The 17,364-nt window shown below is 41.4% G+C and overlaps 1 protein-coding gene across 50 annotated transcripts in view; it reads right to left on the bottom strand.

The window, feature by feature from the left end:
* Window positions 1-17,364, bottom strand: part of ZBTB20 (zinc finger and BTB domain containing 20) — a 785,665-nt gene that overhangs the window by 48,379 nt on the left and 719,922 nt on the right. For 48 of the 50 annotated variants that reach the window (XM_060640810.3, XM_060640799.3, XM_078453022.2 and 45 more), the window contains 2 exons: window positions 17,139-17,302; window positions 16,580-16,767 (listed from right to left, as the gene is read on the bottom strand). The exons of 1 other annotated variant lie outside the window; for it this stretch is intronic. In XM_060640810.3, coding sequence (XP_060496793.1) covers window positions 16,580-16,767; window positions 17,139-17,149 — 199 coding nt within the window. In that variant the 5' untranslated portion in view covers window positions 17,150-17,302. The remainder of the gene's footprint in view (window positions 1-16,579; window positions 16,768-17,138; window positions 17,303-17,364) is intronic. One more of the 50 variants, XM_060640830.3, reaches the window with a different exon arrangement.

Raw genomic sequence — 17,364 nt, forward strand, 5'->3', positions numbered from 1 at the left:
TGGAAACCAATTAAAAATAATAATGAGAAAGATAAAATATGTCCTTTTCCTGGGAAACCTAAAATAATGTAGAAAAACAGTACATTGAACTGGGGCATATAATGATTATGAATCATTTCATATTGAAAGACAAAGAATTAATTTTATTTATTTATTTATTTATTTAGGTGGACCAGTTATCCCATCTGTAAAATGAAGATTCTTATGCTTCACAGGGATGTGGTAGGAGAAATAAAATAGAATAAGGAGGCACGTAGGGATCCTAGGAAAAGAAACTTGTATACCAGATAGATTTTAGGGCAGTACTAACATTCTGACTGTAGCTGAGTCACAGTTGTGGATCTTGTTCCTAACAGCAGACGGGAGTCAAGGCCAGAGTTCATGCAGCCAACAGATATTTCCTGATTCAACCACTCTAAGACACCAAGTGTGAGGCACTGCGGGGCCGTCACTTTGTGCTCCGTAAAGTGATTTGTGCATGCCTAGGATTGTCAATGCTTCTAAACTTGTATTACATACATCCCTGATGAGATTCTTTCCTTGCAAGGCCAAAATGATTTCCATCTCCCTACTCTGTAAATTTCTCACACCTGAGATACAGAGCCACTGTTAAACTTCATATAACAATACTTGCCTTCCAATGTTGTACTTAACCAACTAGCTAACCTTTTTCAAAAGCAAAGTTAACTTTTCTGTAATAATTTTTTCCTCCAGTGCATATCCTCAGCTTAATTATTAGTCTCTGGCATGTCATTTCAGTATATAAATTATCAACATGATTTTGTGCCATAACCAACAGTTTATAACAGATAATACCAGGGAAACGAGGAAGCCCTGTGAGCTATTCACTGCCTTTCAGAGATGTTCTCAGGTCTTACTGGCATTGCTTAACAGCTTTTTTCTGTTTTTAAAAGACCACCCGCCCCCGCCTCTAGTAGAGCTGTCGGTAACTCTCAATCAACCGTTTAAACGCACAATGATGCACAATAGCCAGGTCACTTGCACCCTTGGATTCTACCAAAGGATCACAATGTACTCAGAGTGTATGGAGAAGTATCTCCTTTCTTCTAAAGATCCTTAAATCCCTGGGATTTATAGCATCTTCCAACTCTTTAATTAGTAGATTCATTTTTGAACTACCGTAACCCCAAAGACATATCTGCGGAGCCCTTGTGACTGTGTTTTTCCCTAAGCCTTTACTCCTTTCAGTTTCCCCAGTTTGCTCCTTTAATTTCACTTTCAGAACTTCTTGAGGCTCAGTGGCTGAACACCACACAGCGCAGGTCTTATCTGATGTACCGGCGCCTGGTGTGGTCTAAGACACACTGGTGTTTTGTTCTTGAAGTACAGGACTGAGGTTCTGAAACCTAGACTCCAACACAAAGGAGATCATTAGCTCGTTTTAAGTGTCTCTTTTCTTCCCTCATGGCCCCCTCCTACCCACCCCAGTGCTTCCTTAGTCCTATGCACTGGCCACAGATGGCAACCATATTCCAATTCCAAAGCTGAGTATATACAAAATCGTTCCATGGAGAACAGAGTGGCTTCAAAGTTAGCTTTCTATTCAAGTGGGATGGTGGAGACTCTGGAGGAGTGAACTCATCTCTCATTCATTTAACCCTCTATTCATTCAGCCAGAAGCCTGTTTTCCTACACATTCTTCTAGTGTCCAGCCAGTTGAGGGAGGCCGGGTGTGAAGAACTCTCTTGAGGGCCCTTCCAGCAGGAGGGCACTGGGATTCTAAGCCAAGCTCTTGTTTCCCTGGGCCAGCTCTGTCTGCTGCTGATCAAATCATGCCAGTCCCGTGAGAGGTGCTTGGGAGCACTGTGTAGGGGGTGGATTTCTCAAGAGCTGTCTCCTTGCTAGACTGACAGCACATACTGTATTCCCTAGACAAGGATTAGACCAGGGAAAAGGGTGAAACAAGGAGGAGGGTGTGGGGTTTCAGAAAACTCCGCAGGATGGCACAGTAATGGGAGGTGGGAGTGGGAAAACCTTTCCTTTTTCTTGTTTCAAGGTTTGCTGGAGCTTTCGCCTAATCATCTGTTTGAGCATCTTGAAAATAAGTATCTATTTTCATGATATCTATGAAAAAAAGGCACCAGATTATACTACAAAGTTGACCTTAACCCTGCCATATTGTTACTAGAATCAAAACATGTAGCAGCCTACATCCAACAGAAAAGGATTTTGTTTTCCCAGCATAAAAACCAGAGGGTATCTGCAATGCACTTTGTTTCGTAGGTCTGCTGAAGGAAAAAAATCTGATAAAAAATCAGTACCTATACTTTCACAAATGGGCAAAATGCTCACAAACACCATACACCCTTGCTTTTGTTCCATTCTCCCACACCACATTCATTCATTCATTCATTCATTCAATAACTATTTGCTGAGCACTTACTATGGTCAAACACTCTGCTGGGTGCTCAGGATCCAGCAGAGAACAAGACAGGATTTCTTTCCTCATGAGTTCTTCCAACTGGCCCAAAGAAGCACTTAATTTAACTGCTAGCATGTTATTTGAGGAACAGGGATGATTCGTCTTGCCTAATATTTCTTCCGAGTCTTTCTGAAACATATTTCTTGAATGTCCAGACTCCTTCAACTAAGACTTCTGTCTTGAATCTCTCCCATTCTATTGTTATATCCATTCCTTTCTTGGCTACAATGTTGAGAGTTCAGATTGCAACTGCTACCTTTTTTTTTTTTTTTCTTTTGGTGGGGCTACAACCCTGAGGGATCGTTACTTTTCAAGCTGCACATATATTTTGTCTGTAGATACTGTACCATCTAAATGGTGTCTTTGGATTCTGCTGAATAGCCGTCAACATGATTTAAGGAAGACTTCATATGAGAATCAGAAATCACAAAATTTCATTATTTTAAAGCTCTGACTTGAGATTTATGTGGACTTCACACAATCTAGGTTAGCATTTCAACTGCATCTCTTACTAAGAGACCTGTGCGCTCAAGTTCCATACCCATGTGTCTCTGGAATTCTATACTCAGCGGCAAAAGTGCTCTGGAGGGAGGAGAAGCAAATGTCCACAATTATCTCCACGCATTACCCAAAACCCACGGGACAGGAAACGCGTAGTCGGTACAATGAGCCAACAAGTCTTCCTGAATTTCTTAAGATTATATATATTTTTTCAGCTCCTGCAAACTGCTTCAGAATGGAAGAAGATAAGTGAGCTGGGAGATTCAGGGCAATCCTACTCTGCAGCAACTAAGTTGGCCTCTATTTTCAATTCTTTCATAATACTCTGAAGCCATCGGGTGGACAGTCTTTCAAAAAGATGAAAGGTGCATTTCTTTAGTTGTAAGGATGTCTCTTTGGAGGGGGTCTGGAAGTGGCAGCACAGCTGTTGGCCCGTTCTGAGGACCTCATGTTTCGGCCTTTTCTGGTATTAGTGCTGGTAGGTGGCTTCAGGGAAAGGAAGGTGCGTGGGGGGGTGGGGGGGTGTGTGTGTACAGATGCTACGATGTATTCGGAGCTAATGCAGCACACAGAGCCATTCTCTATAATTTGAAAATCTCTCACTGACTGGAATGCGCTTGAGGACAAGAAGGAACTCCACAGATCAACACTATCAGACTGTCATATCATATAAAGAATAATCTACACCTTCCCCATGTCGAAAAGGAAACATTCCGAGATATTTTTGAAGCTGTTTGGACTGCAGATTCCTTATCTGTAAAATGGAGTGTTTTTTGTAAGAATGACAGAATGTACCTGACACACAGTGGATGCAAATATCAGTCCTCTGTGAATGTCAGGAAAAAACCCAAATCCACACCAAGACCAATGAGGGCGTAAAAGAAGGCCAAAAGATAATGGAGAGGCTTCCCAGTCCACCTGGGCCTGAATCTGAGAAGGGACAAGGAAAGGGAAAGTGGCCTTTTCCTGAAGTGAGGGGGAAAGTGTCCCACATGCTGTCCTACAGATCCAGGGCCTCTGTCTCCGTCATTCTCAAGGGGAAGTATGCGGCCCCTGTTGCTATGACATACATCATTTATGTTGCATCAATTTTAGTACATATTTACTTAATAATTTAAAACATTTAAACTATAGCTAATGCTCAAATTCTCTGAGTGTTGGCAGTCTTTCTGGTGCGGTTTTAGAAGCTTTACCTATAGCATTTCATTTACTCCTTATAATAACCCCACGAGACAGATACTATTCACATCTTCATTATGCATATGAGGAAATGGAAGTATAGGGAGGTTAAGTAAAAGCATGTAAAATGCATTCATAGGCTGAAGTTCACGTTAAAAAGAGCAAATAAGTAGACCGTGGGGGTGAGAAAACATTTTCTGAGCAAACCTACTCCATTATCAGGTGTTGAAGAAATGGCTTTAGAGGTCTGTTATACCTGCCCCTGCCCTGTGGGCATCTTGAAGGGACCCGAAAGGGCTCTAGGAATCAGTCCACATACGGATGTTCGCATCAGACTTGCTCTTTTGTTTACTTTCGGGGGCCAGGTTTGAGCATGCAGACTCTGTTTGGGCTATGTCTTGGGGAAGTGGCTCTTTCCTTCTTTTTGTTCTCTGAACCCAGCCTAATGAAAGCTATATACTGTGTCTCAGTATATATGCCACTTAGGCAAGCATACATGTGTGCATATCTTCTTAGGAAGTTCATAGACTCTGACAGGGAGGCCCAGTCATGGTATTCTGGTACCTTAACAATTCCTCTTCTAGAGGAATCCCTCTTCTGGAGCTAGAGGGTGACATCTCCATGAAGCCTCGGCCTGTATCACTGCCCAAGGACAGCAGGTCCCTTTGGAGTGCCTCTCAGCATGTAGACCCAGGATTACCGTCTACTTCAGAAGCCCAGGATTCAACCACTCCTCTGGGACCCTTAGGTCAGGAATATAATGGAATAGATCAGATTTCTGGGGGTTTTCTTAAAATTGGAAAAAAAAAATCCAAACCACCCTGTCCTGCATGCAGAAACCTACAATATTTCCCTGAGGAAAGGCTATGCATCCTTTCCCTTGGAGTTAACATCTAATGGTTGAAGTTCAGAATTTGCATGTGTATTTTCCATGAGACACGGAATTATGCTCTGTAGCTCAAATTTACATATACCTTTCTTCTACTGTCTCCTTTATATCTAAGTACCCAGTTGAGATATGAGGCAAAGAGACAATAAGTGATTATACAGAAAAGAAAATGATTACCAAAAAAATGACAAAGGTAATTTAGATACCACTTCTTGAAATTCTTCATGTGGTGTTCTTCATGCCATGCCAAGCACTCTTAAAAATAAAATAAGATAAAAACCAAGAGGGAGGCAAACTGTAAGAGGACAAATAGAGGACAAAGAGGACTATAGAGGACAAACTGAAGGTTGCTAGAGGGGAGGGGGACAGGGGATGGGCTAGATGGGTGATGGGTATTAAGGAGGGCACTTGCTGGGATGAGCACTGGGTGTTATATGTAGGTGATGAATCACTAAGTTCTACTTCTGAAACAAACAAACAAACAAACAAACAAATTATGTATGCCTGCTTGAATACTGCATGGGATCTTGGTATAAAACCAGTAATATGAACTTAGTTAAAACCACTGAGAATAAATGAGTAGGAAGAAATTTTGTTTTGGAGTTGGATAGTAAAGGCAAAACTCAAGGTCCATTTTGTTATCAACTATGAATTCATTCTTGTGAGATGATAAAGACTCACATTCAAAATTCTCCCATATGGTTGTTTATATAACTTCTGGTAGTGACAAAATAATTTTCTTATTAGTTTCAGAGGTAATTTAATAGCAGAGAGTTGCATTTGATGTAGTTGGTTCAGAGCACCAACCTGAAGTAGAAGGAAGTGTAGATACTGTGTGTCCAGGTGACAGTGGCCTTAGGCATGTCTTCAGCCATCAAAGAGAACAGTACAGCCCAAATAAAAAGTTAAAAAAAAAAAACCCTCCCCAAAACAATGAACTTGAGGATCTCTTGTGCAAATGAAGAAGTACATGAGACAACACATAAGGTTGTTATCTGTAAAGCAGAGCTATTTGAATTGAACCTATCATAAAAAAATTTCACAGAATGTGGCAGTGGCTCAGTTGGTTAAGCATCTGACTTCGGCTCAGGTCATGATCTGACACTTCCTGAGTTCAAGCTCTGTGTCAAGCTCTGTGTTGACAGCTCAGAGCCTGGAGCCTGCTTCGTGGATTCTGTGTATGTCTCTCTCTGCCCCTCCCCTGCTCATACTCTGTCTCTCTGTCTCTCTCTCTCTCCCTCTCTCTCTCTCAAAAATAAATAAAACATAAAAAAAAGAATGTGGCATTTAAAAGAAGATTATGCCTTAAGAGAACTTGTTTTAAAACATTTTTAGAAAATTTTAATGCTCAACGTATATGGTACCTGTCCTCTGGCTAATGCTTAGAGATTACTGAGGGTGAGTGAATGTGAAGGCATCCAAAGAAGACATGTACAATTCTTGCAGGGCATTAGTTCTTAGTCGCTGAAAGGAAAAGAAAGCAATGTTGGAAAGGAGTAGAGAAAGAACTAATATACAATTACTGATTTGTTGGGTTTGGGTAGTGGCTTCAAATTTCTTTTACATAAATTTATCATCCCAATTGCCATGCACATGGAAGGTCTAATTCTCTCTCACCTTGACCAGTTAATTGCAGAGTCTCCCATAACACTGGTTTTTATTCTTTTGTCTGTAAATGGGCTTGAGACTCTCATATCATAAAAATATTCCCTACCCTACCTTTGTATTACCTGTTCATCATTTCTTTGTAAAGTATTAAACTTCTTTAAAAAGTAGTGCATGATTGTTGCTTTCTCATTCATCTTCTCATTGCTCTTAAACCCCATTTCATGGTGTTTTTGTGATGCATCTGACTCTGCTGTCTTAACAGCCACCAGAAAGCTCCCAATTCTTAATATCTGCAGCACCCAACACTGCTGACCCTTCTCCTCCCTGAGGGTCTTTCTGTACTATCCTGGTGTTCCTCCTCTATCTTAGACCTTCCTTTCTTTTCCTCCTTTTGCTGGTTCCTCATTCTCTTTCTTTTCTTTTTTTTAATGTTTATTTATTTTTGAGACAGATAGAAAGACAGAGTGTGAGTGGAGGAGGGGCAGAGAGAGGGAGACACAGAATCCAAAGCAGGCTCCAGGCGCTGAGCTGTCAGCACACAGTCCAATGAGGGGCTCAAACCCATAAACCGTGAGATCATGACCTGAGCAGAAGTCAGAAGTCCAACCGACTAAGCCACCTAGACACCCTCCTCATTTTCTTATCACTCACTGTAAATATTCCATTTCCTTTTTTTCTCTCAACAAAGTCTTCTCTGAATTTGCTCCTATATTCGTGGCATAAAGTATGGCTTCTTGGTGAAAGTATTTGCTAGTCCTAATTTCAAATCTTCCTGCTGTACTCCACTACCCTATTTGTGACTCTGTTAATTGTCTCCATTGGGTTTACCCCTGGTGTCTCATTCTCAGTATTGTTTAAAACTGAACTGTATTATACTCCTCTAAACATTTCCTTTGTATCTTCTCTTTTTGGTATCTTAGAGTTATCTTTGATGATTTCCTCTCTCTTAACTAACAGTCAGCTCCTGGAGCTGTCCACCTTCATCTACAAGGTCTGTTGAACCTGGCTCATCATTAGTTCCCTTTGGGTTACCAAAAGTCTGAACTACTGACAAATCTTCCTAGGCTTTCTCCTCCCCACCGCCCCCCACATCCATGCATTCTCTACACCCTTTCTGCTAAATTAGATCTTCCTACAGCAAAGCCTTGAGCATGGCAACCCTTACTTAAAACCCGTCCACATCTTTGCACCAAAATGCAAACTCCTTACATATTATCCTAATGCCATGCCACCAAAAGAATTCTATTTGTTTTTCAAGAGAGTTCAAATGGAATCTTTTTTGATAAACTGAATGGATATTACTATTAACCATGTTATAATGTATTTTATGAACTTTCTAATTTCTATCTCATATAATGGCAACTTAAGAACATACACTAAGTTTTAAGATTCTTGGTGGCAGGGTCTGGTTGTCTCTACATTCGTATCCCCACAGAACTCAGTGTAGGGTGAGGCACATAAGACGTACCCTACATATGCCTGCCAAGTGAATGAATCAATGCTGTGGTGAGTCCAGGTAAATGGGGACATACTTTTAACCACTCTGCAGGGTAGTTGTTTGTGAATGTCTATGATATTCTCTATGAGATCCCAAGTCTCTGTGCACAGGGCTCCAGTTTATAAAACTGCATCCTGCACAACACAGAGATCCAATCCTCCACATTGAAAGCATTCAGTAGATTGACAAATGAAGAGTCCTGACTGTTCAGAAAACATAAGTTGTCCTTGAAGCCAACTGGGTACCAGGCCGCACAGTATGATGGGAGGAGGAGTTGGGCTCCTGTTTGTCTCTTCCACTCACTCACTATGTGGAAACCTTTTGGTAAGACACTGGCCCTCTTTGGGCCTCAGTTTCCTTATCTGAATAACAATGGATTTAGATCAGGTAAACCTTAATCTCTTTCAGTGCTGGTAAAAAGTACTAAGTGCTACACATTCCCTAAAGAAAACAAAGGATACAGAGGCAGAAGAAAAGCAAAAAGCGCTTATTTAGCTGATAAGTTAACAAGGGGGGTTGGGTTGACTATGGTAGTTGGATGTGAGGTGATTGGAGGAAGGGTTTGACTTGAAATTTCTTAAAGCAAGGAATTTCTAGAATCTTCATACATGATCTCAATTGATCCTAAATGACCCATCTCTGAGGCAAATTTTTGTTTTTTTTAAGTCAGGATGTGAGAATCCCTGACAGATATGGAGGAACACTAATTTTATATAATGAAATTTGCCACTAGTGGAGGAAGCACATATGAAACTGCCGCTAGCAGCTGCAGATAAGAATTAAAGATGGGAGATGGCAAGATGAAGAATACAGTCCTGAAAACCAGCAGGCAGTCTTACCAATTCTATGTGGGCAATCATAGACACCTTTATGCACTATTTGGGAGGACAATAGGGCATGGGGCAACTTGAGGCAATGGGCCAGGATTTGCCAGGGGACCGGGGAGGACTTCATAAGAGGACAGACTGCTAGAATCTGGGGAGACCGTGAGTTAGTGACAGAGTTCCAGTGTGACACTAATAGGTGACTCTGTGGCTCCAAGAATGAATCTTTCTCAGTAAGGAAAGTTATTTTGAAATCTACTCATCAGAAAAGTATTACCAGGTCCCTCGTAATACTTTCCTACATCTACTGATCGTATGAAAAGAGGGCATCTTTGCCCATTAGAAAACAAGTGGGCATCTTGCTTTACTTTTTATTTGGGAAGGAAATGTCTCTAGAAGGGATATACAATTCAGCCCAGCTGAATTTTAATGACAGGCAATGTTACCCACATATAAACTGTCCTATTAGGTTTATATTAAAATGAAGTAAAGCCTAAGAAGGTTTTAGTATCATAACTGAACTACTCTGTTTACTGAAAACACCATGCTCTGTCTGTCCCTGTGGCTTCCCTTCTGTTCCTTCTGTCTGGAATGCCATTCCCACCCTCTTTTGCCTTACACACACCTGCTCTTTCATGATCCAGACCTAATGTCACCTTCCCACTGCTTCAGGCTCCCTCGTCAGGAACGGTTTACTTCATTTTATTTTATTTTTATCTTTAAAAATTATTTATTTATTTATTTATTTAGTATGAGAGAGAAAGCGTGAGTGGTAAAGTGGCAGAGAGAGAGAGAGAGAGAGAGAGGGAGAGAATCTTAAGCTGGCTCCATGCTCAACATGGAGTCAGACATGGGCTTGATCCCACAACTGTGAGATCATGACCTGAGCCGAAATCAAGAGTTGGACGCCCAACCGACTGAAACACCCAGACGCCTTCAGAATACTTTAATACTGCATTTGTATACCCTTCCTCCTCCCCCTTACAGGTTTATAGTTTTAGCAGGGTGTTTGGGAACACTGAGGGGATAGTGTCCTGTTGCTGTCTTGACCCTTTGTCCTCACTGAGGACTTGGCATAGAAGCAGGGTTCAGTAGCATTTGATGGATGACTAAATGAAGGAATGCATGAATGAGTGAGGGAGAGGACTACCAGAAATTATTGCATTAAGTGACCATGGAAGACAGCCAGTTAAATTTGTGTTGTAGGGAGGGAACAAATTGAAAAAGAGGGACCATTTTATAAAAAGAGGTAACTGTGACATGAAACTTCAAGAAAAAGACTTTTAAAAATAAATGTGTCCCCAGATATACTAAGTAGAGACTCTAGGAATTAGAGCAAAAAAAAAAAAAAAAACCAAAAAAACCCCCAACAAACGAAAACCACAACTAACTGGGCTTCTCATGGGCAAGTGCTGGACTAAGCACCGACATCTCTAAATAAGAGGCTATCAAAGGTAATAAAAATAATTCCAAAGAGATTATGTATCAATTAGCTCAGAGGCAGAAAGGTGACCATTTATAAAGGGAGTGACTATCTGTAAAGAAATGAATCCACATTTAATAGGTAAGAGGTTTACTTGGCTAATGATATAGCAGAAAGACAATTTAAACTGTTAGCTCTGAAAAGGTAAATATGTAATTCTTTATGGTATAGGAGGTAGAATAAAGAGGAATGCGGGGCACTTGGGGGACAATGAGAACACATAGTTGTACCAAAGATGGCTCTATTTACTGTTTAACTGATACGGTCTCCAGTAGAAAATTAATAGCAAAGCCATAGGATAATAGCTATCTGTGGATACTCATTCCCTCCAATTTTGATTATGTTTCTTCTGCAAATTAGTGTGACCCCAAAATGTTTTCAGGATTGTCCAACTTGTCCTAAATTCCATAAATAAACTCTTTCAGAGGATGCTGTTTTTTGCCATGTCTCTATTACGGTTCTTCACAGATGGACCATTTTTGTCCTTCCAAAGCCTAAGAATAACTCTCTCAGTTATCAAGACATACCAAAATCCAGTTCAGCTGCTCCTGTGGGATTCCAGTTAGTTTAGACACATCTGCTGAGATACATGCATTTGAATCCAAATGAAGCTTTTGTTTGATTATACATTTTGAACAGTTAGGGAGGTTTTTTGGGGGCCAAAATGTTTTTCATTTTTTGGCACTCCAAACAGAGATCTTCAGTTATAAACACTGCCTTCGGAGCACCTCCAGCAGAAATCCAATCTTTTCATGTGAACAGGTGCCTCAGGAAGATTTTGGAAGGTTTTACATTGCATCAGCTTTCTGATTGGAAACTTTCTGAACACGCACACAAATTTGCCAAGGAGACCTTCAAACTTGCTTGAGCAGTTTTCACTCATACAGACAGACATTCACACATACAGACAGCCCAAGTAAAAGCAAATCAGAGCCTTGTAAAACTGAAGTATCTTTCCTAAAGGTTAAATACCATACGCAAACAAACTGAACAAAAAGGAATGCATGGCAGGAGAGAGAACGAATTGATAGCAAGGACAGAGGTTCAAATTCTTCATGAGCATGCTCCCCTTAAAACGTTACTGGAGAGTTTCAGCGGCACATCCTCTTAGTAGAATGCTATCTCACCCAGTCTTGAATAAACGCCCAAGCGTTTGTGATTTTAAACACTGTACCTTAGGGTATTGCTACTGATCCCTTTCACTCACAAACTTGTTCAAACATTTATTTTGAAACACTTCCTTCCCCAATGCAAATGGGTCAACCGGATTCAAATAGGAAGAGAAAATACTACTCTCTCAACCGGGCTCGTCAGCAAAGCCCATATTTTAGCTGGTTCCCTACAACTTTTCTAGTTTGAGCAGAAGCTGAAAAGTTGATCCAGAGTAAAATGACTTTTTAATCCTTAAGCCTGAAAAGTTATTACAGAGTAAAATCACTCTCCCATTGGGCATGCCCGGGATTCAGGGGGGCAATCTGCTTCCAAGTTGTTCTTATAGCCCTGGACCAGATGCTCTAAGGTGGCCAGAAACCTTTGTCTACACCCACTTAGCAGATTTCTGGCTCTCTATCAGGGACTAAGAGGTTTATTTGCAGAAATGAATCATTTCCTTCAAAATATCCTTTACCCTATTTACATGCTTGCATATTCCTTCCATTTTGTTTTCCCCCTACAGCTTTACTAAGGGAATTAATTATCTAGAAGAACAGGAACATACAGTAAGTACATCTGAGATCCAGGATGAGACACAGTATGTCATCTATTAGGCCTGGCTAAGACCAGCAGCTGATGCTAAATGGGAAGGAACATGCACCAAATGTTTTTTAATCACAAAGTTAGTAATTAATTGCTCTTTAAAATACATTTTATGCTTCTTTCTGTCTGTGTACATGAAATGCACATTTATTACATGCCAAAAATTACAACATTATGGTTTAAATGTGACTGGCACGGAAGTCCGGAAATCAGAGTTAATGTTCCCACAGCAACTTTAATTCTGTCCGTGTGCACATGTAGGGCCATAACAGCCTTCCGTTCCAGGATAATACATATAGATGGTTTGGGGAGGGAAGCTAAAGACCCATAGCCTCAACTGTAGTTACAGGAGAAAAACAAAGGGTAAAAACCATGTTCCTTTCTTTTCCACATACGTGGATAAGAAACAATGTTCCCGCGCCTGGTGTTGTGTAATCAGGGAATCAAAGAGTCTGCTGTGCTGCCTGCACTCAAGGGGACAGTTGCTGTTGCTGTGGGAACCTGAACTTTGCATTTCCTGACTTTGGGGTAATTAAAATGTCAGCCTTAATGTGGCATTAATGGAGTCTGCCATAAAAAATCCTCTTTGTTTTGTTCCCTAAAAATTGCTTAAAAGTTCAAACTGAACCAAGTGTACTAAAAATTTTAATCTTGGGGACTTGGATGGGGAGTGGTGGCGGTGGGGGGGGGGGGAGGTGGGGGGGGAGCGGAAGATTGGGAGGGGGAAGACCAATGAAGGTAGAAGGCCAGAGAGGGAAAGGAGGGGCTGGGCAGGCTCCTCCACGGTGCTCAGCCCCAGCAGAGTCATGCTACCTACAGAGCTAAAGTTAAACCCACCCACACAACAGTTTGGTAATGTGTAAAGGTTAAATTAAAAATAAATAAAAACTGTTAATGCATAAGTGCATCTTGGCAAGGGCACAAAAAATGAGACAGCCTGATGAGGCCGGTGCAAAACACTAGAAGGTAAGTAACCAGGGATGTCAGCTTCCAACAAAACAAAGACATCAGAATAGGTGGATCTACAGCCAAAAGTAGGGAGGATTGCCAAAGGAGTGGGGGATAGAATCACTTGTCTTTTCATTGGGAGCCTTGTTTGGGGGAAAGCAAACTGGAGGCAGCACGCAAGTAAACGTTCTGGTGGAGTCTGTCACATGTATAGGACTGTGACGCACTACAGCTTGATAGTTGTCAAGACAGGGAGAGTGTCGTCTGCCCTCCCCCCCCCCCCCCTCCGCCCCACTTGGTTTAGGCCTGTTTACGCATTTGAAGAGAGAGCCTGAGCTCAGCCAGTTCTGTCAAATACCTAGGGCTTTTCTACCCTTTGCATTCCAAAACTCCTCTTAACGTCTTCTGTTATTATTATCATCATCTGAGTCCATTTACTATTGGATTTTTAGAAATGGTGAGGGGGTGACAGGCTAGGAAGGCATGGGGGAATCCTGCTAAGAGGCCATTGTCAGTGGGTGCACTGCAAAGTAGCACACATTCCAGTAGCAATAATAACCTCATCATCTCACAAAGGAAAACCTCTCTCCACCATGTTCCTTCTTGTTTTGGATATTACAGGGATCTTTTGCAAAATTTGAAGTGTCTCGGCAGGTTAAATAGACAACTGAGAATTTCATGGGTCAGACTTGTCTAAAACACTGGCCTGTGTCCTTCAGATGCAACAACACTACGTCTGACCCACCCTTATGGTTCATATGCTGAGTGGACCCTTCTTCTGTGGGGATGCTGATCCCCTGTGTTTTAGAACTCGGTCACCGATATGAGTAGTTGCACATTTTCAAGAATGCCATTTATAGGCTTGGAACAGAGAATTCAGGCTGCCCACAGTGAGAGCAAATCCATAAACATCCCTCAGTATCCAAATGAGTTAACGACTGAGTAAGTCATTCATCTATAGACGTGCCAATTTTCTCAGTTTTCTCATCCATAAATTGGGAAGAATTAGAATGACTGACGGGAAATGGGCATTAAGGCATGGCTAAGAATACTTCTGCTAAACACATAACAAATAAAAAGGTGCTATAAAAATTCAGGCACTTGTGAAAGCTTGGAACACCACACACTGGTGGAATGTTTCTGAAGTTAAAGAGACTAACAAGACCAGGGCACTATTTTTAAATGCCCCAAATCTGTTAGTTCTAAATAGGAGCTGAATATTTTACCTTAAAGAAATTAGGCTTTTAAATTAATCTGTGGTAAGAATGACATTTGAAAGTAAAAAAATAAAATAAAATAAAATAAAATCTTCTTGAATGCAAGAAGAGCATCCAAAAAATTTAACAGCTTAAAATAAACCTCTTTCCTGTCTTCTCTCAAGCAATCTCCAAATGGACAGATTTCTGTGAATCTTTCCTAAAAACAATTTTCTTCTAAGGGTAGGCTCAAATCAGGACACACTACAATCCAAATATATTTGTAGAAAAGTATAATCGATTGAAACAACAGGTTAGAGAAGAGAAGACTTACACATCTTAATGGCAAAATCAGAATGACTTTCTAAGCAGCTGGAGTTTAGGTTTCTCCTCCCTATTTGCTCTCCTTCCAACTGCATTCAGACACCTCGCTGTGAGCTCAGATCTACTGGCTCCCGCAGGGTCACCGAGGAGCTGTGTGGCAGCAGGAGGCTCATACAGTGTCTTGTACATAATCCACGCTGGTGCCAAGGCCTGGCCAGGGGATGCTTACGGTAAAGTACAATAACTGAAGCCCGGTGCCTTCTCTATTCAGCAAAACGTTCATTTTGCTGTAACAGGGGATGTCTGGGCTAAGGCGGTTCTATGCAATCTTCCCCATAAGGTGTGGCAGAAAGCCAGGCGATGAAGGTCTGCGTGCAGGAGCTCCAGGCCCTTCTCCACAGGAACAGGCTACCTTCCTGGTAGGTAGGGACAGTGTGCACATGTCTATGGGCACTGTGCCACGCTATTTTCCAACTCTTCCTGTAATTACTATTAGGCTGGAGACTGCCAGGCAAGAAGGGCCAAGGATGTCACTATTACGATGGTCCACAGAACACAGTCCTTGCTTCTGACCCCCAGATTTCTCTGTAGAGGCAGCAACTTTGTACAAGCCACACGGGCTGTAGAGATTTGGATCTCATTCTTTCTTGTTTCATTTTCTAGTGACAGTAGGGTCTCAGCCCAGCCACGAGTGGAACAAGCTCCTTTCACCCCAAACTCGATCCCTGCATTTTGTCCCTATACCTAGACGCTCTTATGATGAAATGAGTAAGGAGTGGGATCTCCCAGACTCATCCGCTTTGTGCCCACTTTGTGGAGTCAGGAAGATAACAATAGGAGATTTAGACTCTCATTTCCTAATTAATAATGTTTATGTTCGTGAATGGCATAACTGGAGTCCTTTTTTGAAAATGAAACTTTCTTGGTCTTATCTTCCTCCTTCTAAAAAAGAACACACCAGCTCTCTGCCTGTTACTAGACATCCTTTATGGAGATCAGTTCAGAATACTTGTTGGGTATCTCAAGACCGAAAGGAATATCCCTTCAGCCTGGACCCCAAAGTTATTCCATTCCTTTCCATTGTCAACACACATGTTCCTTTCTCTTTGAAGTACTGGGTTACACTTCAGAAAGAGAAAAGCTCCTAAACGTGATTTATCAACTTTCTTAAAATAGAATTTGAAGAAGTGACTCTCAGATTAGTGGGAAGACAGCAAAAATAAACAGCAATGGAGTGATTTCAATAGCGACGATCTCATTAAGCTGCCCATTTCCAAATTTAGCCCGTAGGCAGTTTTTTTAATTAAAAAATATTTTTAACCTGAATGCTTATTGGCTACGTGAAGTCTGGGTGGATTCTGAATTCTTGGAAGCCATTCTCTTTTCTTCTGTAAATTTATGCTATCCTTTAACCACTTCAAAATAAATTAAAAACTGGAAAGACGGAAATTCAGCCAAGCCAAATGAGACTCCAATAACTAATGCAAAGCTGACTTGTATTATGTAATTTCAAAATGGATGTTTCCTGTGTCTAACTGGCTTTTTGAGGTCCATATTTGGTGGTTCAATTTAGTCATGGTGGAAGTGCCATTATTCAGATCGCGGGGACAAAAGAATAATTAGAAAACAGTAACACAACTTCTTCTTCTTCCTTTTTTTTTTTTTTGAGTGGATGCTATGAAAGAAAATGTGGTTCATGTAATTAATCAGCCTTTTGAGTCCAAATGGCTGGACACCTGGTTTTAAAATACACTGTAGCTTTGAAAATATAGATGTTGGCTGAATCAAAATGGAGGCAGGTTACTTTTGACTACTCTAGAAGACCAGAAGGAAACAGCTTGTTCTGAACGCAAAAACAAAAAAGCCAGAACCCAGGGGAGAAGCATGCTCCAAGCGCCGCGAAGACACCATCACCTTACTGGTGTACTCACAATCAGATGACCCGGTGTGAGCGTGAGAGTTTGTCAGTGAATGTGTTGAGTGGATGAGGGCTGGGTCTGGAGACAAAACAGCTTCAAAGTTCAGGCAGGGAAGGCCCGGCTTGGCGTTGGATCCACCCGGCTGAGTAATCTCATTCTCCTCAGATGCCTTCTGGTTTTCAGCTGTCTTGGGTTTCTTCCTGAAAATAAACAAAGGGCCCTTTGAAGGAACTGACTGCATATTTGGGAAAAGGCATTTTTAGAATCTGTTAAAGATAACTTGATTTTTTTTTTTTCTGAGGGGGGATGGGAGGGAGTCCAGTATGTCCCTTGTTTTAAAACAAGCTGATTCTTGTTTTTTTCCCTCCAGTAATGGCCTAACTGGGAACACATGAAAGCATATGGGCCAAGCAAACAGCACCACATTTGGACTCTGTTGGCTGCATAAAAAGACCCTGTCCCAGAACTTTAGACAGATTGAGCTACGTATGGCTGACATTATCCAAGAAAGCATCCTTTTTTCCCCCTTAAGAGTTTTAACATGGTCTGAAAAATACTAGTGGAGGTTTACCGTTCTAGCATTTGTCAGGAAGCTTAGAGACAGGACCCGTGGAGTAATGGGAGGAGCACTGGACTGGGAGTCAGGAGACTTGAGCTATGGTACTAGCTGTGCCTCTAACTTGCTGTGTGGCCTTGGGCACCTCACTTCACCTCTCTGGGCTTCAGTTTCCTCATCTGTAAAATAAAGGGCTTGGATTAGAAGGCCTTAAATGTTCCTTCCAGCTTCAAGTTTCTAT

The sequence above is a fragment of the Panthera onca genome, chromosome C2 (genome assembly GCF_046562875.1).
Source record: "Panthera onca isolate mPanOnc1 chromosome C2, mPanOnc1 haplotype 2, whole genome shotgun sequence".
Lineage (NCBI taxonomy): Eukaryota > Metazoa > Chordata > Mammalia > Carnivora > Felidae > Panthera > Panthera onca.